Raw genomic sequence first — 22832 nt, 5'->3', positions numbered from 1 at the left:
GACCTGATGGCTGTACCCACACAATGCATCATCTCCACTCATGGTCACATCCATGAAATGCAACCTGTACTGACCCAGTGCACAATTATGGAAAGGTACTCCATAGGAATAGAACTGCGCCAACAACTTTCAATAGAAATAGAGCAATAATATTAATCCTTGGGGTCTGACAACTCTCAAAAATGCCCCCTCGAATTCTATTGTAATCATTCACTCTCTTGTCTTTCTGGACCAGGGGCTATAATTGTGGGATTATTTGTCAAAAATCGCATTAAGGTGCACAAAATCTTTGACCGATTGTGTTCATAGGGTGGCGTCTGCGACACTGTGGTTCTACTTTGGAACAACTGAAAAAATGTATATATACACTGCTCAAAAAAATAAAGGGAACACAAAAATAACACATCCTAGATCTGAATTAATTAAATATTCTTCTGAAATACTTTGTTCTTTACATAGTTGAATGTGCTGACAACAAAATCACACAAAAATAAAAAAATGGAAATCAAAATTTTCAACCCATGGAGGTCTGGATTTGGAGTCACCCTCAAAATTAAAGTGGAAAAACACACTACAGGGTGATCCAACTTTGATGTAATGTCCTTAAAACAAGTCAAAATGAGGCTCAGTAGTGTGTGTGGCCTCCACGTGCCTGTATGACCTCCCTACAACGCCTGTGCATGCTCCTGATGAGGTGGCAGACGGTCTCCTGAGGGATCTCCTCCCAGACCTGGACTAAAGCATCTGCCAACTCCTGGACAGTCTGTGGTGCAACGTGACGTTGGTGGATAAAGCAAGACATGATGTCCCAGATGTGCTCAATTGGATTCAGGTCTGGGGAACGGGGCGGGCCAGTCCATAGCATCAATGCCTTCGTCTTGCAGGAACTGCTGACACACTCCAGCCACATGAGGTCTAGCATTGTCTTGCATTAGGAGGAACCCAGGGCCAACCGCACCAGCATATGGTCTCACAAGGGGTCTGAGGATCTCATCTCGGTACCTAATGGCAGTCAGGCTACCTCTGGCGAGCACATGGAGGGCTGTGTGGCCCTCCAAAGCAATGCCACCCCACACCATTACTGACCCAATGCCAAACCGGTCATGCTGGAGGATGTTGCAGGCAGCAGAACGTTTTCCACGGCGTCTCAAGACTCTGTCACATCTGTCACATGTGCTCAGTGTGAACCTGCTTTCATCTGTGAAGAGCACAGGGCGCCAGTGGCGAATTTGCCAATCTTGGTGTTCTCTGGAAAATGCCAAACGTCCTGCACGGTGTTGGGCTGTAAGCACAACCACCACCTGTGGACGTCGGGCCCTCATATCACCCTCATGGAGTCTGTTTCTAACCGTTTGAGCAGACACATGCACATTTGTAACCTGCTGGAGGTCATTTTGCAGGGCTCTGGCAGTGCTCCTCCTGTTCCTCCTTGCACAAAGGCGGAGGTAGCGGTCCTGCTGCTGGGTTGTTGCCCTTCTACGGCCTCCTCCACGTCTCCTGATGTACTGGCCTGTCTCCTGGTAGCGCCTCCATGCTCTGGACACTACGCTGACAGACACAGCAAACCTTCTTGCCACAGCTCGCATTGATGTGCCATCCTGGATAAGCTGCACTACCTGAGCCACTTGTGTGGGTTGTAGACATCTCATGCTACCACTAGAGTGAAAGCACCGCCAGAATTCAAAAGTGACCAAAACATCAGCCAGGAAGCATAGGAACTGAGAAGTGATCTGTGGTCACCACCTGCAGAACCACTCCTTTATTGGGGGTGTCTTGCTAATTGCCTATAATTTCCACCTGTTGTCTATCCCATTTGCACAACAGCATGTGAAATTGATTGTCACTCAGTGTTGCTTCCTAAGTGGACAGATTGATTTAACAGAAGTGTGATTGACTTGGAGTTACATTGTGTTGTTTAACCACTTAAGGACCACAGGTTTATACCCCCCTAGTGACCAGGCCCTTTTTTACAAATCGGCACTTCACAACTTTAGCGGTTTATTGCTCGGTCATGCAACTTACCGCCCAAATGAATTTTACCTCCTTTTCTTCTCACTAATAGAGCTTTCATTTGGTGGTATTTCATTGCTGCTGACATTTTTACTTTTTTTGTTATTAATCGAAATTTAACGATTTTTTTGCAAAAAAATGAAATTTTTCACTTTCAGTTGTAAAATTTTGCAAAAAAAACGACATCCATATATACATTTTGCTCTAAATTTATTGTTCTACATGTCTTTGATAAAAAAAAAATGTTTGGGTAAAAAAAAAAAATGGTTTGGGTAAAAGTTATAGCGTTTACAAACTATGGTACAAAAATGTGAATTTCCGCTTTTTGAAGCAGCTCTGACTTTCTGAGCACCTGTCATGTTTCCTGAGGTTCTACAATGGCCAGACAGTACAAAAACCCCACAAATGACCCCATTTCGGAAAGTAGACACCCTAAGGTATTCGCTGATGGGCATAGTGAGTTCATAGAACTTTTAATTTTTTGTCACAAGTCAGCGGAAAATGATGATTTTTCTTTTTTTCTTTTTTTTTCTTACAAAGTCTCATATTCCACTAACTTGTGACAAAAAATAAAAACTTCTATGAACTCACTATGCCCATCAGCGAATACCTTGGGGTGTCTTCTTTCCAAAATGGGGTCACTTGTGGGGTAGTTATACTGCCCTGGCATTTTCCAGGGGCCCTAATGTGTGGTAAGTAGGTAAATGACCTGTGAAATCCTAAAGGTGCTCTTTGGAATGTGGGCCCCTTTGCCCACCTAGGCTGCAAAAAAGTGTCACACGTGGTATCGCCGTATTCAGGAGAAGTTGGGCAATGTGTTTTGGGGTGTCTTTCTACATATACTCATGCTGGGTGAGAGAAATATCTCGGCAAAAAACAACTTTTCCAATTTTTTATACAAAGTTGGCATTTGTCCAAGATATTTATCTCACCCAGCATGGGTATATGTAAAATGACACCCCAAAACACATTGCCCAACTTCTCCTGAGTACGGCGATACCACATGTGTGACACTTTTTTGCAGCCTAGATGCGCAAAGGGTCCCACATTCATTTTATGAGGGCATTTTTAGACATTTGGATCCCAGACTTCTTCTCACGCTTTAGGGCCCCTAGAATGCCAGGGCAGTATAAATACCCCACATGTGACCCCATTTTGGAAAGAAGACACCCCAAGGTATTCAATGAGGGGCATGGCGAGTTCATAGAATTTTTTTTTTTTGGCACAAGTTAGCGGAAATTGATTTTTTTTTTTTTTCTCACAAAGTCTCCCTTTCCGCTAACTTGGGACAAAAATTTCAATCTTTCATGGACTCAATATGCCCCTCACGGAATACCTTGGGGTGTCTTCTTTCCGAAATGGGGTCACATGTGGGGTATTTATACTGCCCTGGCATTCTAGGGGCCCTAAAGCGTGAGTAGAAGTCTGGAATCTAAATGTCTAAAAATTTTTACGCATTTGGATTCCGTGAGGGGTATGGTGAGTTCATGTGAGATTTTATTTTTTGACACAAGTTAGTGGAATATGAGACTTTGTAAGAAAAAAAAATATAATTTCCGCTAACTTGGGCCAAAAAAAAAAAAGGTCTGAATGGAGCCTTACAGGGGGGTGATCAATGACAGGGGGGTGATCAATGACAGGGGGGTGATCAGGGAGTCTATATGGGGTGATCACCCCCCTGTAAGGCTCCATTCAGATGTCCGTATGTGTTTTGCGGATCCGATCCATGTATCAGTGGATCCGTAAAAATCATACGGACATCTGAATGCAGCCTTACAAGGGGGTGATCAGGGAGTCTATATGGGGTGATCATCCCCGTTATTGATCACCCACCTGTAAGGCTCCATTCAGACGTCCGTATGCGTTTTGCGGATCCGATCCATCTATCAGTGGATCCGTAAAAATCATATGGACATCTGAATAGAGCCTTACAGGGGGGTAATCAATGACAGGGGGGTGATCAGGGAGTCTATATGGGGTGATCAGGGGTTCATAAGGGGTTAATAAGTGACAGGGGGGGGTGTAGTGTAGTGTAGTGGTGTTTGGTGCTACTTTACTGAGCTACCTGTGTCCTCTGGTGGTCGATCCAAACAAAGGGGACCACCAGAGGACCAGGTAGCAGGTATATTAGACGCTGTTATCAAAACAGCGTCTAATATACCTGTTAAGGGTTAAAAAAATCACATCTCCAGCCTGCCAGCGAAGATCGCCGCTGGCAGGCTGGAGATCCACTCGCTTACCTTCCGATCCTGTGAGCGCGCGCGCCTGTGTGCGCGCGTTCACAGGAAATCTCGGCTCGCGCGAGATGACGCCAATCGGCGTTAGCGTAGACTGGGGGAGCTAGTCTATAACCATAACTGGCTTTGTGTGTAAAGTATTTTACTAGTGTGTAAAACAAGCTCTCTCCTATTGATAACATGGCCGCCTCTGTACTCACTGTCACTATGAATGCACTGCAGCGAACGGCAGCGGCGCGTGACTGACGTCACTTAGTAACGCTCCTCCCACTTCAGGAAGCAGGAGCGTTACTAAGTGAAGTCAGTCACGCGCCGGCCGGCCAGCTCGCTGCAGTGCATTCATAGTGACAGTGAGTACAGAGGCGGCCATGTTATCAATAGGAGAGAGATTGTTTCACACACTAGTAAAATACTTTACACACAAAGCCAGTTATGTGCGCGGGTCCCCTTCATATATAATTGCGGCATTTTTGGGTCGGCCAAATCGCCATATCGCATTTGCCGATTATCGCGATTCGATTATTTTTTCGATTTATCGTGCAGCCCTAATATATATATGTCGAAAAACGGGCAGCACTCCATAAAATAAAAATAGAAAAAAGTTTATTCACCCATACAGGACATGCGACGTTTCTATGCTGGAGCCTTCCTCAAGCAATGTGTACAGACAAAGTGCTCAGTATATATATAACAAACCAAATTACTGTGCCAATTTACAAAAATCACAAGTAATCATAAAATATAATAGTAAAAAATAGACTGTGGCGTATACTTCATATATCATAAGGTTGCATCACAAATATCAAAGTGATTACAATGCATAATAAAATCATCTCATGTAGAAAAATGCATACACATACATAATTGATATAAATACCATGATTAGTGCCATGTGCAATCAATAATATAAAGTGCTAAGTGCTTACTAAATGATGTAACTGACGAAGAGTGAGGGAGGAGAGACGAGGAGAATGGCGGCTGCCAGCTACTTAGCGTGTATTCCGGCGTACCTCCAGCGCAACTGCGCATGTCAGGGTGACGTGTATTCTTGCATCATGATGAAGTTACCCTCATTTCTATGCGGCTGCGCCCCTGTGGCCTTGATGTATCGTCAGCCATTTTGGGTGAGGGAATAACACATAAAGGACCCGGCGCATGCGTATTATGCATAATAGTGACTAATTCAGACAGGTTGGGAGTCCTAATGCACAGCTCAATGACCTTTGTGCTACAAATGAAAACGGATGGCTGTGTAGGACCAGAGGAGGGCAACCACAGCCTGATGGACATGGAGCCCCCACCTGGGATCATGGACCAAAATCAAGCCTGCACATATATATATATATATATATAGAAAAAATGAAATCCGCAGCACAATTCCGATCATGTGACACACTGAAGCACATGACCGGACGATTTACTTATACACATGACCGGAGGAATGGTCACATGCTGTGGTCACATGCTCACAGGTCCTGTGACATGCGCATTACAACGAATGACCAGAATGGGTGATCATGTGATCGGAAGTCCCAGGAAGGTCCTCGAGACATGCGCATTGACATACTTGAGACGCCGCGACCCATGTGTTCTGTCTACATCGCACACCCCCGTGATCTAAATTCATCATTTCACTGAGGTACACCTGCACAGTTTGATTATTATTATGATTTGCACCTGAATTAGTCATGATTGTTATTATAATGTTTTGCCTATACACGGTATACTGGATCTGATACAGATATTGGTTGTATTGTAACACTGCTTGTAATGTTATGAAATGTCTTTTTTTCAAGGACAACTTTGTTATTTGCTATACTTTTTATGATATTTCTTTAAATGTCTGTAATTTACTCAGTGATTGTTTAATTGTGTCAATATGTTTAAATATGTACTTTGCACTGCCCACTATGTCACTGCTTGAGAAAAAACCCATTGAGAGGATTGAAACGTCGCATGCTTGGTGAATAAAGCTTCTTTTTACTTTCTGACCTCTTGGATGTGCTGCGGATTTCATTTTTTCTATATCATTTGGAGGTGGATCGCCTACTCAGCCGCTGGCACTCCGTTTGTACTATTCTGACAGTGGTGCTGCCCACATTTCTTCTATATTATATATATATATATATATATATAAAATTGTAATTGTAGAATTGATCAATAAAGATATCAAAAATAGTGTTAATCATGGATTAAAGGGGTCCCCTCTCCTCTGTGCTGGAGCACAGCTCTCTGTCTGGCGGACTCATGGCTGCTAAATAGTCCTACGTCAAATTACTAAATGCTTTGATCGCCCAGGCTTTCACCAGAAAGCAAGTTTTTGGGGAGCCTGACCTGCAGCAATCAGATGAGCACCATGTTAGTTCACATATGCAAATGGTTTATATTGACGAAAGTTCCCGTAACGCAAGTTTTTTTTTTTAACCCATTTTTGACCAGCGCCCTACATGTACGGCACTGACCGGGGCTTTAAAGATGGCACCAGCTTGCGAGAGCCGCAGGCGCCATAGCCGCCAGGTGTCTGCCGTTTTAAACAGCAGACACCCGGGCCTAATGTTCACGACTGGCGGCAATTGAGGACGATCGCGTACTTTTAACCCTTCAGATGCCATGGTCAAACATGACCATGGCATCTGGACTTGCGAAAACTAGGAAGCGAGCAAAAACCTCCAGGGCTGAACAGGTTAATAACTAATGCATTAACAGGAAAGTATATGGATGCACACACAGGGATATAATGCATTGGGATTTCCGAAATTCTATCCTCACCTGGTTTTTCTCATCTTTGATTACATCTAGTAAGACATCGAGCTGTTCCTCCTCCAAACACTTCTGACAAGTCACCAGGAACACATTGGTGTCTTCTTCTTTAAATTCTTCTTCTGAAAGTTTTTGCTGAAAGAGAAGGAGATCCAATCGGTCAAACTCCAAATAATAATTACGTACATTATTACTACTAAAAAAGAAGCAAACACATAGTCAGTTACTTAGATCTACATTAAAGGGAACCTGTCATCACCTTTGTGCTGCCCATACTAACGGCAGAATAAAGTACAGACGGGTGAGTTGATTTCAGTGGTCGGTCATTTAAAAGTTAAAAGTCAGTGGTTGCCGAGAACCAACATCACATACACTGCAGACTGGGCCTGGAAAAGAGTCCCGGCCACCTGAGTAGAGTCCTGGTTATTCATGAATTCCTGCTGATGACTGACAGTCTTCTACCTAGTTTTCTCCCTTTGGCATATGAGCCCCGTGGACGTGCTGTGGCCCGCAATGCACGAACACCCACCGTGGATCGCGGACCTTTTCACTTTAATGGGTCCGTGATCCGGCTGTTCCACAAAAAGATAGGACATGTTCTATCCTTTTGCGGAACGAAACCCCACGGAAGCACTCCGTAGTGCTCCCGTAGGGTTCCATTCTGCATCTCCGGATTTGCGGACCCATTGAAGTGAATGCGGAGTGCCCACGGAACGGCACCCGTGTATTGCGGATCCACAATACGGCAACGGGAAGCACACTTCCGTGTGCAGGAGGCCTTTCTCTCTAGGAGAGAGCTGCCAATCATCAGCAGGTGGGTGAGAGAGCAGGAGATTAGGAATAACCAGGACTCTTCTCAGGTAGATTTGACTCTTTTCAAGGCCCGGGCTGTAATGATTATGATGCTGGTTCTCAGCAAGCACTTACTATTAGCTCATGACTGACACACCGCTGAGATCAGCATTTCTGTCACTATTTTATGCTGCTGTCAGTGAGGTCAGGATAAAGTTGATGACAGGTTCCCTTTAAAGTGAAGCTAAAGCTTTTATAACTATTAGTTCTGCAGTTGGCAAATGCAAGATATGTCCTCTGTGTTAGAGCTTAAAGTGTCGTTCGTTAGATCTTAGGCCAAGTCCACACAAATCCCCATTTGTTTAAATAGGTGCTTTACAGCATCAGGCCTCTTTCAGACAAATGCGTGCAGTCTGGAAATCACGCTCCGTGAGCCTCCTTTCCGGACACTGCTGGTCTTGCAGGATCGCACGGCATTATACGGATTTATAATGCTATGTGTCTCTGCATGACTCACACAAAGAGCATGATTTCCGGACTAGACACAAGTGTGAAACAGCCCTAAGGCTCTGTTCTGGTTTTCACTTTTATTTAATTTTTCTTTCCACAAAAATAGAGAACATGATGATTAAAGGGGTTGTCTAGAGCTGAATCTGGACATAACCCCTTCTTCACTCCTCCAGCATTTCATGCTCCGATGCTCTCCTTTGCCCTGCGCTGTATAGGGCAGGGCAAGGGCTTTTTCTGCAGATCCGGCGATGTACAGGGCTCTGCTAGGCAGAGGTTTCCGCCTAGCAGTGTTCCCTGGTGCCGTCACACATGCAGTGAAAGAAAAATTCAGACCATTCCGGGTGGCGCTGATGCAGAAGAAACTCCGTACTTCAATGTAACCAAAAAAAGGTAATCTTTTGGACAATAAAATTATTACATACAAACATACTTTTTCACATTGTTTTATGCACTCTGAGCGCAATGTGTGTGTCACATGGGCGGGAAGGGGGAGGGATTGGGGGCGTGGAAGCTTGAAGGGTCACTAGGATACAGCGACTCCCCTCAAGTTAAACCGTATTGTGGGCGGTATTGTTGTCCTATGCCGTCCCTCTCAGTGACGTGTTGTGGGCGGTGTCATCTCTCATTTGTCAGGCCTCCGGATGACATCTATGGGGCGGACCTAAGATGACGTATTGTGGGCGGTGCTATTTCTCATTCGCCAGGCCTCCGGGTGACGTCTATGGGGCGGACCTGAGATCTCTCTCCCGGTCGGTCTGTCACATGCTCACTCAGTGACGTATAATAGGGCGTGTGTAGAATAGTGACGTAGTGTGGTCACATGGTCTTATCCTTGGTCAGGTGACCGCCGTCACCTGATCTTTCATCCAGGAGGAACCAAAAATGGTATGTATGGTGTGTTCTTTCTGCACCATCTCTGAGGGAGGTGCTTATATCATGTGATAGATATAAGGAGAATAGAGGAGATGGATCGTGATTTTTTCCCATTGTGCATCTTTAGTCTCGGTGTCACATGTATCAGGCTAAAAAGGGCTGCATGGACAAGGAAATCAATAGAGACAAAATGTCATATTTCTATTGACATATAGCGAGTGTAATAGATAGTACCCGGTGTTGGTAAAATGAATAATATACCCTAAAATACAGAGTCCACTAAAAGACACACATGGGGTCAATAAATAAATAAATTAATAATTAAAAAAATTAATAATGAAAAATTAAAAAAGGTATATATATATATATATATATATATATATATATCACAGGAAGTGCAGAATTATTAGGCAAGTTGTATTTTTGAGGATTAATTTTATTATTGAACAACAACCATGTTCTCAATGAACCCAAAAAACTCATTAATATCAAAGCTGAATATTTTTGGAAGTAGTTTTTAGTTTGTTTTTAGTTTTAGCTATTTTAGGGGGATATCTGTGTGTGCAGGTGACTATTACTGTGCATAATTATTAGGCAACTTAACAAAAAACAAATATATACCCATTTCAATTATTTATTTTTACCAGTGAAACCAATATAAATCATGTTTTTCTTGAAGGATGCAGACTTCTTCCTGTACCACTGCTTGAAGAAGGTGTCTTCCAGAAACTGGCAGTAGGACTGGGAGTTGAGCTTGACTCCATCCTCAACCCGAAAAGGCCCCACAAGCTCATCTTTGATGATACCAGCCCAAACCAGTACTCCACCTCCACCTTGCTGGCGTCCGAGTCGGACTGGAGCTCTCTGCCCTTTACCAATCCAGCCACGGGCCCATCCATCTGGCCCATCAAGACTCACTCTCATTTCATCAGTCCATAAAACCTTAGAAAAATCAGTCTTGAGATATTTCTTGGCCCAGTCTTGACGTTTCAGCTTGTGTGTCTTGTTCAGTGGTGGTCGTCTTTCAGCCTTTCTTACCTTGGCCATGTCTCTGAGTATTGCACACCTTGTGCTTTTGGGCACTCCAGTGATGTTGCAGCTCTGAAATATGGCCAAACTGGTGGCAAGTGGCATCTTGGCAGCTGCACGCTTGACTTTTCTCAGTTCATGGGCAGTTATTTTGCGCCTTGGTTTTTCCACACGCTTCTTGCGACCCCGTTGACTATTTTGAATGAAACGCTTGATTGTTCGATGATCACGCTTCAGAAGCTTTGCAATTTTAAGAGTGCTGCATCCCTCTGCAAGATATCTCACTATTTTTGACTTTTCTGAGCCTGTCAAGTCCTTCTTTTGACCCATTTTGCCAAAGGAAAGGAAGTTGCCTAATAATTATGCACACCTGATATAGGGTGTTGATGTCATTAGACCACACCCCTTCTCATTACAGAGATGCACATCACCTAATATGCTTAATTGGTAGTAGGCTTTCGAGCCTATACAGCTTGGAGTAAGACAACATGCATAAAGAGAATGATGTGGTCAAAATACTCATTTGCCTAATAATTCTGCACACAGTGTATATCTACATATCTAGAGCTATATCGGAGGCATCATCCACCTAATGTAAATGCTTGGTCATTGTCGCGCTGTAAGCACATGGGATGTTTCTATTGTTTTAGAGGTTCTGAGACTTGCTCTTTGGGTATGATGTATATGACTATGTTCTTATGTCCGTTTATGTTTTATTTCCTTTTGTTGTGTTCTATTTATTTTATTTTTTTGTGTACTCTTCTAGTTCTAATGTTAGTCTAGGAGAGGGGGGGGGGGGGGGGGGGAAAAAAAAAGGCCTTATGTCTAAATCGAATTCGGACTTTCCTTATAATAGCAGCATTATAGTAATTTCTTTATTATTTTTATTTTCCTTATTATTTATATTTTTATATATTTATTTATATTTTTATATATTTTCTGTGTTTATCTTCAAATTATATGGGTCATATGTTCGATCTAGCTACAGTTACAGTACAGTCTCACTCATCTCATTTAGTCCATGTGGGGTCAGGGTGTCTAATTGGTAGATCCAATTGACCTCTCTTCTTTGGAGGTTACTAAATCTATTGTGTGGATTATCTGGTATGTAATCGATAGGTGTGATTTTTAGTGTATGTTTGTTTTTTTCTGGTGTCGCGAGATGCTATGTTTTGGGCATAGTTTTTGTATATTGTGTCTGTGTTGATTGACTCTACAGTGCAATGCTTGTGTCGTGCGGCCTACGTACTGGAGCCCGCATTCACATTCTATTAAATATATCACATAGCAGCTTTTGCAGTTTAGATGGTGTTTTATTGTAAACGTGGCACCGTTTTTTGTTGAGCTAAAAGTTTTTCTATTATGTGTGATCATATTGCAACAAAGACAACGTTTTGCCCTATATTTGAAGCTGCCCGCTGGCTCTTTGTGGTTTCTTTCAGGGTTTTTGTGTGTTTCTTCAGCTTGCTGGGAGCTAGGGTGTTTCTTATTGTTGGTGCTCTTCTGTAGATGATCACAGGTTTCACAGAAAGATATTTTCCGAGATAGGGTGTCGTCACAGGCACTAATGGGCGACCTTTAGCGCTGCCCTGTAAAACAGAGCCTGCCCATTAGTGCTGGTGACGTCACCAGGAACACTGCAAGGTGGAAGCCTCCGCCTGGCAGTGTAAGAGTCTAAACAAGAAGCCATTGTCCTGCACGATGCAGCGCAGGGCAAGGGGGAGCATCGGAGCATGAAATAAGGGCTGGAGGGGTGAAGAAGGCCTGAAATGAACCCGGACAACCCCTTTAATTATAGTCAATGGATGACGGATAGAAATGGAGTCTGTTCCCTTTGTATCAGTCACTTAATCCTTTTAACAGATCTGTTACTTTCTGTTCCTCTTACGGAACAGAATAACAGAGAGGTCCACGCTGAGGTCCACGCATCCTTAGGCCTCATGCACACAACCGTATCAAATAGTTAAATTCGCCTACATCTACAGTACAGACCAAAAGTTTGGACACACCTTCTCATTCAAAGAGTTTTCTTTATTTTCATGACTATGAAGGCATCAAAACTATGAATTAACACATGTGGAATTATATACATAACAAACAAGTGTGAAACAACTGAAAATATGTCATATTCTAGGTTCTTCAAAGTAGCCACCTTTTGCTTTAATTACTGCTTTGCACACTCTTGGCATTCTCTTGATGAGCTTCAAGAGGTAGTCCCCTGAAATGGTCTTCCAACAGTCTTGAAGGAGTTCCCAGAGATGCTTAGCACTTGTTGCCCCTTTTGCCTTCACTCTGCGGTCCAGCTCACCCCAAACCATCTCGATTGGGTTCAGGTCCGGTGACTGTGGAGGCCAGGTCATCTGGCGCAGCACCCCATCACTCTCCTTCATGGTCAAATAGCCCTTACTTTCAAAGTTTTCCCAATTTTTCAGCTGACTGACCTTCATTTCTTAAAGTAATGATGGCCACTCGTTTTTCTTTACTTAGCTGCTTTTTTCTTGCCATAATACAAATTCTAACAGTCTATTCAGTAGGACTATCAGCTACGTATCCACCTGACTTCTCCTCAACGCAACTGATGGTCCCAACCCCATTTCTAAGGCAAGAAATCCCACTTATTAAACCTGACAGGGCACACCTGTGAAGTTAAAACCATTTCAGGGGACTACCTCTTGAAGCTCATCAAGAGAATGCCAAGAGTGTGCAAAGCAGTAATCAAAGCAAAAGGTGGCTACTTTGAAGAACCTAGAATGACATATTTTCAGTTGTTTCACACTTGTTTGTTATGTATAGAATTCCACATGTGTTAATTCATAGTTTTGATGCCTTCATAGTCATGAAAATAAAGAAAACTCTTTGAATGAGAAGGTGTGTCCAAACTTTTGGTCTGTACTGTATGTGAATATTTTTGTGTGTTTCTGGTCAATATGGCACCATATTTCAAGAGAAGACTGTTGGAAAAAAAAATAATTGTTCCAAAGGTTGTTATTGGTCACGAATATCAGATCAGCAGGGGTCTAGAAGGTGGACAACCCCTTTTAATGAAGGAAATACATAAGCTTACAAATTTTTGTATGAGCACTTGGAGGTCTGCCGTAGCGGCCATTGTACTTGGCCAGGTGGACAGGTGAAGGATACCCAGGCAATCTGTAATCAAAGTGAGAAGAGAATGGTTAACGCACTGCGCTCCAGTCATTCTGTACAGCACTACTATTGGGGCTCATGCACACAAATGAGTTTAAAGGGGCCGTGCCAAGTTATTAGTCAAAGCACATTTCCCAAAGCCTCCCGAATGAAACTAATTTGTAATTACGTTTTTCTGAAAGTGCCCCTTTCCCAAGATATCATCCCCCCAAACGCCTGTAGTCTATGGCTTACCAGCTCGAGCATACACCGTCTTCTATCGCATCTCTCTACAGCCTGCATGATGCCTACGTGACCACTTCTCCGTTCACCCTCACTGGTGGTATGCAAAGAGGTAGCTCCCAGGGAAATTGAACCATCTTGCTAGCGCCACCTTGTGGAAGTGGCTCTCTATGAGTCAATGCCTGACCTTTTAGCAAGCCTTGGGATGCGACAAGGGAAAAATCTCCAAGGCTATATGCCCCCATTGTCTGATAAGTGCGGCTTCCACCGCTGGGACCCACACATATCGAGAACGGAGCCCCGAAAGTGGTGGAGGGCGCACTGCGCATGGTCAGCCGCCCTCCATTCACTTTCTATGGGGTCGCTAAAAATTGCCGAGCCATTTCCATCAGGCCCATAGAAGTGAATGGGAGCAGTGGGCGGTAATGTGCGGTGCGCTCACAGTCATTTCTATGGGGAGGGCGCTTGGTGGTGGCCGGACCGGAGTCCTCCAATCCACCACTTTGCAAGGCTCATATAGGTGCGGGTCCCAGCGGTAGGACCCGCACCTATCAGACAATGGGGGGCAAAGCCTAGCGATAGGCCCCCATTGTCTGAGATAAGCCAACCCCTTTAAAGAGATCATACCTGTATGGAAACTTATTGGCGATGCTCCGTGGGAAACTAATATGCAAAGCAGGGTCTTCCAGGGAACGAGAGTAATCTCGCTAGCGCCACCTTGTGGAAGTGGCTGCCTACACTGGTGATGCAACTGGTTGTTCACAGAAGCGCTGTTACTTGTGAACACAGGGAAGGCTGAACGGCACATGCTTTGGTTTATCACACATTGAGGCCTCCTGCACACGACCGTATCTGTTTTGCGTCCCACAAACCGCAGATCCGCAAAATATACAAATACCGGCCGTCGGCATGCCGCAACGAATTTGTAGAAATGCCTATTTTTGTTCACAAAACGGACAACGGGACACGTTCTACGATTTGCAGCACAGTAACATGGATACTGACAGTCCCCACAGAAATGAATGGGTCAGTGTGCAATCCGCAAAAAAATGGGGATTGGACGCGGACCGAAAATACGGTCGTGTGCGTGAGGCCTAAGGTCGCCTTTGCACAGTCAGTGTTTGATCAGTGATTTTGAGCCAAAACCAGGAGTGGCGGGTGCACAGAGATACGGTACGATGTTATGTTGACATGCAGCAGTTTTGCTACCTTACATAATTGTGAATGGGGCACAGCGGGGGGAGATTTATAAAAACTGGTGGAAAGTAGAACTGGCCTTAGTTGTCCATAGCAACCAATCAGATTCCACCTTTCATGTTCCACAGCTCCTTAGGTGGAATCTGATTGGTTGCTATGGACAACTAAGCCATTTTACCTTTAGACCAGATTTGATAAATCTCCCCCTATGAGAAAACCAGGCTGCAGTATTTGACATACCTCAGAGAGTAATCACCGCCATTGCTCTGCTTGGAGCAGCTGTACCGGATCAGTCACCCCAATACACTGCACTAGTGACCATCATTTAACCGGAATAAACAGCGCGGCCGGCTTCTTCGGATGTGAACACAGCCTAAACCAGGGATCAGCAACCTTCGGCACTCCAACTGCTGTGAAACTACAACTCCCAGCATGCAAACTTAGGCATGTATTACACTGGCCAATTCTCCGGCCGATAAGCGCTGAAGAGCGTTCACATGAATGCTCGTCAGCGATCATCTTGCAGTGTAATAATGCCGCCGATTGACAAATGAACGAACGCATACTTAAAAACCAGCACTTGCCGGCAGCGGATTGTGGTATCTAATCACAATATGCCGCTGGCAGACCACTGGACAGCACGGGGACGAGCAGTGACATTAGCGATCACCCCTCCCCATACTGTGGAGGAGATCGCTGCATGTAATAGCATCGGTCTCCTCCGGTAGCGAGTAGGTGATTGCCGGGAGGGAACGCTTCCTTCCCCAAAAATCGCTTTGCTCAATCGGGCTGTGTAATCCAGGCATTACTCGGCTGTTCTGTCAGCTTCCACAGAAGTAAAAGGAGGATTCTGGGAGTTGTAGTTGCCGCTCCCTGTCCTAAACGAATGCTTTTATCCAGTTACAGATGGTTATAATTTACATACAGAGGATCATTATATACACTTCTACCCCAGCTCAGAAACCCCTGTAAACTGCTGAATATAACAAGCTGACAGGACTTACCTGCCCGACTGCAGAGTGGAGGAGGAAGAAGTGGCAGGACTCAGCTCCTGCTATACGGCCTACAGGGGGAAATCCTCTCCCTCATGTCAGTACAGTGTGACAACACAGCAGCCCCTCACACAGAGGACATGCAGTTCAGCAGATTTGAAAGGCTGCGTTCCAAATCTCACATGGGAAGTCTATCTAGCAATAACGAGGCTTGAAACGCAGATATAGCCATTATAGAGTCTTGGAACGCAGATAATTTGCGACTGAGGCTTGAAACGCAGACATAGCCATGACAGAGTCGTGAAACGCAGATCGTTTGCGAGTGAGGCTTGAAACGCGACTAATGTGACTAATAGAGGCTTGGAACGCACAAGAGTAGGTCAATGAGGTTCGGGCGCAGATGGATTTACAGCTGACACTTGGAACGCAGAAGTGTACGAAACAGAGGTTTGGAACGCGGCGTGGAACGCAAAAGTGTGTGTAGAAGAGGCATGGAACGCACAACCCGGAACTATTTCACTATGATCAGCATGGCGGAGAGAAGGACCACGGGAAAATCACGCAAGTCCCCTAGAAAGAGTGTCGGTAAGGTAAAATAGAGGAATAAGTGATCTGGAGGTCATTGCTCTATGTGGTGGTTGTACTGTACTGGCACGCTTCACAGGTGATGTGGACACCTTTTAAAGGCAGCCATAGACATGAGAACGGTTATGACTGCCCAGTGTTGGAAAAGATACTGTGGGCAGTTTGATTGGCATAGCTGAGGTGACAGGTAAAGAGCTCTGTAATCAGTGGTAATCTGCACTTCTATGGTGACACATAAGACTGTCAGGATTTTACGTCCGGGGGAAACAAAACCGATGCTTTCCTTGCCTGAAGTGAACGCTGCTGACAGGTGTGTGCAGCCGCTCAGCCCCTCTCCATATAGCAGTAAACCATACCGCGCAGTCTCTTCGGACTCCTTACAGACATAGTCACGCTTCCATTGGAAGGCATTGTCATATCTTGAACGGATCAAGGTGACTGTTTCCCTTTAAAGGGGTTCTCCAGGCTTTATTTAAAGGGGATGTCTGATCTCAGACAATGGGGGCATATCGCTAGAGAATGGAGTCCTGAAAGTGGTGGAGAAGCGCACTGCGCTCCATTCATTTTCTATAGGGCCACCGAAAACAGCGGTGGCCGGTCATGCGCGGTGCTCTCCCATTCACTTCTATGGGGAGAGCACTTGGTGTTGACCGGACCGGAGTGGAAGAGAGAAAGTTTCAGCAGTCCTTACCCTTTCATTGGGCAACCGATTCCGCCATCTCCGCTGTAATCACGTGACCGCTCCATTGGCTGCAGACTCTTCCGCTGAGGTCCCGGCCGGATGTCTTCCGTATAATGTACACGCATCTGAACAAGAAGAAAGAAGAGCATCGGGTCAGGACCTCCTCGAGGTTATCTCACGGAAAGTACTATGCAATGAACAGGGGATTGCAAATTAAGTATTATTTCAATAAAAATATTGGGGCTTAAAAGATCGACATTTTACGCCGTTTTTTTATTCCCCCTGCACTGCCGGGGGATGCACATCATTTATGGCGAGGTGTGCGCTTTGTTATAAAGGAGGTGCGTCTTTGGCAGTCCGTGCCCCTGGAGTGAAAACATTTATGCCTTTTTCCACTCCTAAGTGGCCAGGACAGCGTAAAAACGCCAGTGCGACAAAATATCCATCGCATGGTCTTTAAATAGGTTGCAAAAAGGGGTCTTTAGACTTTTTTTTATGCCAAAAACTGGTGTAAACGTGTTAGTAGATGACCCCCTTTGTTTTGTTGTGTTACATTCCATTTTCCTTCTTAGTAGCGCCCTCTCCGGTTTATTTCGCTAGTCCCCTTCTCCTGCAATCAGAAGTGGACTAACATGCCCAGCAGCTTCCCTGCTCCCCTCAGTGCTGGCCTAGCGATTTCATAGCGAAGAGACCAAGACGCCTCTTCAGTCATCCCTCCCTTCTTCTAAATTCATAGAAATAGCTATAGCTCTCTGGTCAGAGGAGAATGAAATAGTGTGGGCATCAGGGGCGTAGCTATAGAGGAAGGTTTCTCAACTCTGGTCCTCGGGACCCACCTACCGGTCAGGATTTGAGAATATCCCACAGAATGAATCCCCGTGGTAAGTCCTGACGCATGGACACTAATTATATCACCTGCTCAATACTAAGGAAATCCTGAAAACATGACCGGTAGGTGGGTCCCGAGGACTGGAGTTGAGAAACCCTGCTATAGGGGTGCAGAGGTAGCAGTCGCTACCGGGCCGAGGAGCCTGAGGGGGCCCAAAGACCCTTGTGGCACATAAGAAGACACCAGTGTTATAGAAAGTCCATGCTGGTCAAGTTACACCGCTGTCTGGAGGGAAGGGGTTAGGTCAATAATTTGGCATTTGGGGGGGGGGGGGTTGTTTCAATTTTTGCCTCAGGCAGCACGAAGGCTATGTGCTTCCCTGGCCACAAAGCATTAAGGAAAGGGGGCCCCAAGCTGAACTCTTACACCAGGGCCCATGAGCCTTTAGCTACACCCCTGAGGGCATTACATACCATATTTAACTTTAGGGTTATGTGTCAGGGGCTATTTAGTGTGCAGTAGGGAAGGGGTTAATATGAGCTAATTGCAATGCATCCTGGGAGATGTAGGTGCTTGATGAGCTGCTGCCCACCCACCGAAGGGTAAGAAAGTCCTTACTATTTCAGTTAAAAAAAATTCCTGGGATAATTCCTTTAGCGGACCTCTGGCCACCATCTTGCTAAGGCTCATTTGCCTCAGAATCAGAGGCTCTGAAAAATGAATGGTGGAATCTGATTGGTTGCTATGGGCAACTCAGCCAGTTTTCCTTTACACCAGTTTGATAAATCTCCCTCATTATTTCTGGGAAGCCGATCCCTGTTTACACGGCATAATCTGCTGCCCCAGAAAAGATGATGTCATTTGAAGAATGAGCGTTTTTAGCTCATTCATTGGGTGATCTGCGGCACTTTTACATCGGCCGATTATTGGGAATTGCCCCATGTAAACCTGGCATTAGGATGGGTTTCTATAATTGCGACTGGAATGACATCTTAAAGGTTTATCTCTTGAAGACAACCCATGTCCTATTTTGCCATATGGTTGTAATAGCGGGGTATCCCCCCCCCCCCCCCACCCCTCTGGACCCCCTCTATGAGACAGAATGGAGAACAGCATATTTGGGAATATCTCAAGAACGGTACGTCTTAGAGAGCTGAGACCCGATCTAAAACCTTCCCAGACACTCGATGTACCTATGTGCCAAATTTGGTGCAGATCAGTCCAGTCGTTTGTCCGTGTATAAAGAACAAACATCAGACAGATGTGTGTATATATAAGAGATTAAAGGGGTTATCCAACCCCTATAATGCCCTCTCATATGCCCGGGCCCCTCACACAGATTGCACTTACCTCGCTCCCTGGCACCTGTGTCGCTTCTGATGCCCGCACGGCCGCCGCTGCATCTCCCCATCGTGCGGATGAAAACATCTGGCAACGCGAGGGGGTCAGCCAATAACAGGTCGCAATGGGAACTAGCCTCCCTAGCATCACCCGCAATCCTAGTGAGGCTCGTTCCCATCGCGACCTGCTATTGGCTGCACCTAACTGCTCCGTCGCCGGATGTTTTCATCTGCGTGACAGGGAGATGCAGCTGCGGCCGTGCGGGCATAAGAAGCGCCGCGGGTCTGGGGAGCGAGGTAAGTACATTGTGTGTGTGAGGGGGCATTAAAGGTCTTGAATAACCTCTTTAAGGTAATACGCCTATTGGTGTATTCACTTCTGAAAACTCATCAAAAATGCCAGTATTGCCATTATATTTATGATTATTAATGATTGCATTATTTATGTTCTGTGTTTCCTTTTTTTTTTTGCTAATCCTCTATTTTTCTCTTTGTATCAGGTAAAGTACAGTTCAGTGAGGCAACTACTGAAGATGCTGCAAAGAGGTAAAGTCCATGCGGCTTTCAGTCGTTTTCTATACAGTTCAGGATTGTGTTTTTTTGTATTTGTAGTTCACATTAAAACATTGATCTGTCAATCAGAAGTTTCTGCAAATATCGCGACACTTACTTCATCTCGTTTCTATCACGCGTCACTTTATTTCTTAGCATAAATTACTGTATCAAAATGCTAAGACGAACTCTGCTTCATGCCTCATTAATGAAGCCGAGTTCTGCTTCGTATTTTATGGTAATAAACAGAGTGACACTTGATGGAGATGAGACAAAGTAAGTCTCGCGATATTTGCAGAAACTTCAGAAAGACCTCCGCGGAGGACATATATTTTACAGTAGGACAGAGCCCATGTTATTAACAAAGTTTTTAAAAGATTTAGGTTCGGACACAGCAATCTGAACCCAATTCGCTCAACCCTAGTTATCAGTATAAAAAAGTGAACAACCCCTTTAAGTCTCCTCTCCTCCTCCCTCCGGCACTGATCCCTCACTTTGACTTCACTGGTAAAAATCCATGTTAGGAGACACAGGGGAACACAAATTAGCAGCTTCACTGAGGGAAACTACAGAGAGAGGCTCAAACACAGGAACCGCTGCTGCTGTGTAGTAAGTGTTTTACTACCTCACCCTATTGCTGAATTCACAGCTACACTGCTTAGTATCGCTGTATAAAGTCCTCCTCTTTGCAGCGACATCTGTGCACATAGATGGAGAAGCTGGATCTCCTCTTCTTTATGTGTGCTGTGTATTAGAGACATCATAGCAGTTAGTCTCTGCGCACTAGCTCAGGGAAAGCTGATAATAGAGATGGCGCTGCAGCAGTCATGTGTTGTTTGACAAGACATCACCGCTGCAGCCAGGTAAATGGATACCGTCCGGGAGCACCAGAGCGACTGCATGGGTTCTGCCAGGTAAGCAATGATCACTTCTTTGTTCACTGCTATGGGAGATCTGTGCTGGCTCGGCTTTTTCCGGCAGGCCCATGGCAGTGTATGGGGAGGTGGCCACACGTGTGCCGCTTGCTCTCCATTCACCCTAATGGCTGCTCTGCTATTTTCAGAACTCCCATAGCAATGAATGGAGTGCAAGCTGTGCATGTGTGGAATGCCTTTCTTTAGGGTGCAATCACTCAACCGTAGGTCCGGGTCCGCATCTGTTCCTCAATTTTGCGGAACGGGTGCGGACCCATTCATTTCAATGGCTGTGCTGTCCGCATCTTTAGTTCCATTCCATGGACTAAAAAAGGCATTTCACTCATAGGGCTGGCCGTGTATGTTTGGCAAAATGCGGTATGCACACGGCCGGTGTCCGTGTTTTGCGGATCCGCAATTTGCAGACCGCAAAACACTTACCGTTGTGTTAATGTACCCTTACTTTAGGGTCCCAATCTGGAGCTAGGAGTGGGTCCCTATTTAACATTGATTGCATTTCCTACTGATATGCTATCAATGTGCTAGATAGGAATACCCCTTTACATAAAGATGTGATTTAAACAGTAGCTCATTTTCTGATGACACCTTCCCTAAATACAATAAACCAGTAGGTCTTTGATCTTGACCGTATATACCGCCTGCTGGCTATTATTATTCATGGCTTCTCACATTGCCACTCACTGTACATATAATGATTGCGTTTGACCATTAGCACAGGAGTGGTTGCTGAAGGCAGCACAAACCATAACAGATGTTCTCGTAATCTTTAATATACATAATTATTAATATATCTGAGCTGTCATAATATATATCTGTATGAACCCCCCAGGAGAGCGGCTCTGGAAAATGCCATTCGGAAGAAAATCGAAACTGAGAAAAGGGCGCATCAAATTGTTGAACGGCTCCTTGAAAACAACATCTCCGAGGATTTCCTGATGGACTGTGTAGGTCTCAATGGCGTTTTCTAACATCCCTTTCCTGGAGTTGTGCACTTCTAGAGCTCCCATTCTTTTCTATGTGGGGTGATGGTCATGTGTAGCCCCCTCCATTGAAAACGGGGGACAACTCAAACCTAGCTGAGAGTTTTATGATTGGAAGGATGCAAAAAAAAAAGTCTCTTTTAAATGGGGTTTTCCAGGAATGGATAATGATGACATTCTCAGGATAGGTCATCATTATCACATAGGCGGGGGTCCGGGTCCTGGCACCCCCACCAATCGGCTCTTTCAGCGAGCTGCTGCGTTCACCGGAGCTCTGGTAGACTCCTACGGCTCGTGGCCGTTTTCCACGGACAGTGCCGTACAGTGGCAGTGCTCGATATCGCAGCTGCAACTAGACCATGTGACCGATGTACGGTGACGTCACATGGCCTAGGAAGAGGCTGCAGCGCTCCATGCGCCCTGCCATCTAACAGCTGATTGGGGGGAGTCGGACCCCTACGATCTCATATTGAGACATTGATTTTTCCAGATGACACCAGAAAGACGGGTCCGGCATTTCAATGCATTTTTCAGACTGATCAGGATTCTGATCAGTCTTAGGCCTCTTTCACACGGGCGTTGCGGGAAAATGTGCGGGTGCGTTACGGGAACACCCGTGATTTTTCCGCGCGAGTGCAAAGCATTGTAATGCGTTTTGCACTCGCGTGAGAAAAACCGTGCATGTTTGGTACCCAAACCCGAACTTCTTCACAGAAGTTTGGGCTTGGGATCGGTGTTCTGTAGATTGTATTATTTCCCCTTATAACATAGTTATAAGGGAAAATAATAGCATTCTGAATACAGAATGCATAGTAAAATAGCACTGGAGGGGTTAAAAAAAATAATAATAATAATTTAACTCGCCTTAGTCCACTTGATCGCTCCCCGGCATCTCCTTCTGTCTCCTTTGCTGAACAGGACCTGTGGTGAGCATTAATTACAGGTAAAGGACCTTTGGTGACGTCACTCCGGTCATCACATGATCTTTTACCATGGTGATGGATCATGTGATGACCGGAGTGATGTCACCAAAGGTCCTTGACCTATAATGAATGCTCACCACAGGTCCTGTTCAGCAAAGGAGACAGAAGGAGATGCCGGGGAGCGATCAAGTGGACTAAGGATAGTTAAATTATTATTATTATTTTTTAACCCCTCCAGCG

The 22832-nt window shown here is 45.1% G+C and overlaps 2 protein-coding genes across 2 annotated transcripts in view; one reads left to right on the top strand and one right to left on the bottom strand.

The window, feature by feature from the left end:
- GLMN (glomulin, FKBP associated protein) overlaps window positions 1-16037 on the bottom strand; it is a 68057-nt gene extending 52020 nt beyond the window's left edge. Inside the window, exons 1-3 of the mRNA XM_040407862.1 lie at window positions 15779-16037; window positions 13276-13358; window positions 7017-7142 (exon numbers count right to left, since the gene is read on the bottom strand). Coding sequence (XP_040263796.1) covers window positions 7017-7142; window positions 13276-13317 — 168 coding nt within the window. The 5' untranslated portion in view covers window positions 13318-13358; window positions 15779-16037. The remainder of the gene's footprint in view (window positions 1-7016; window positions 7143-13275; window positions 13359-15778) is intronic.
- A 236-nt stretch (window positions 16038-16273) lies between these two features.
- Window positions 16274-22832, top strand: part of RPAP2 (RNA polymerase II associated protein 2) — a 92160-nt gene continuing 85601 nt past the window's right edge. Inside the window, exons 1-3 of the mRNA XM_040408283.1 lie at window positions 16274-16351; window positions 19703-19748; window positions 21519-21633. Coding sequence (XP_040264217.1) covers window positions 16288-16351; window positions 19703-19748; window positions 21519-21633 — 225 coding nt within the window. The 5' untranslated portion in view covers window positions 16274-16287. The remainder of the gene's footprint in view (window positions 16352-19702; window positions 19749-21518; window positions 21634-22832) is intronic.

The sequence above is a fragment of the Bufo bufo genome, chromosome 9, assembly GCF_905171765.1.
Source record: "Bufo bufo chromosome 9, aBufBuf1.1, whole genome shotgun sequence".
Taxonomy (NCBI): Eukaryota; Metazoa; Chordata; class Amphibia; order Anura; family Bufonidae; genus Bufo; species Bufo bufo.
Note: the sequence above shows the minus strand (reverse complement) of the source record. Positions and strands in the feature narration are given on the sequence as shown.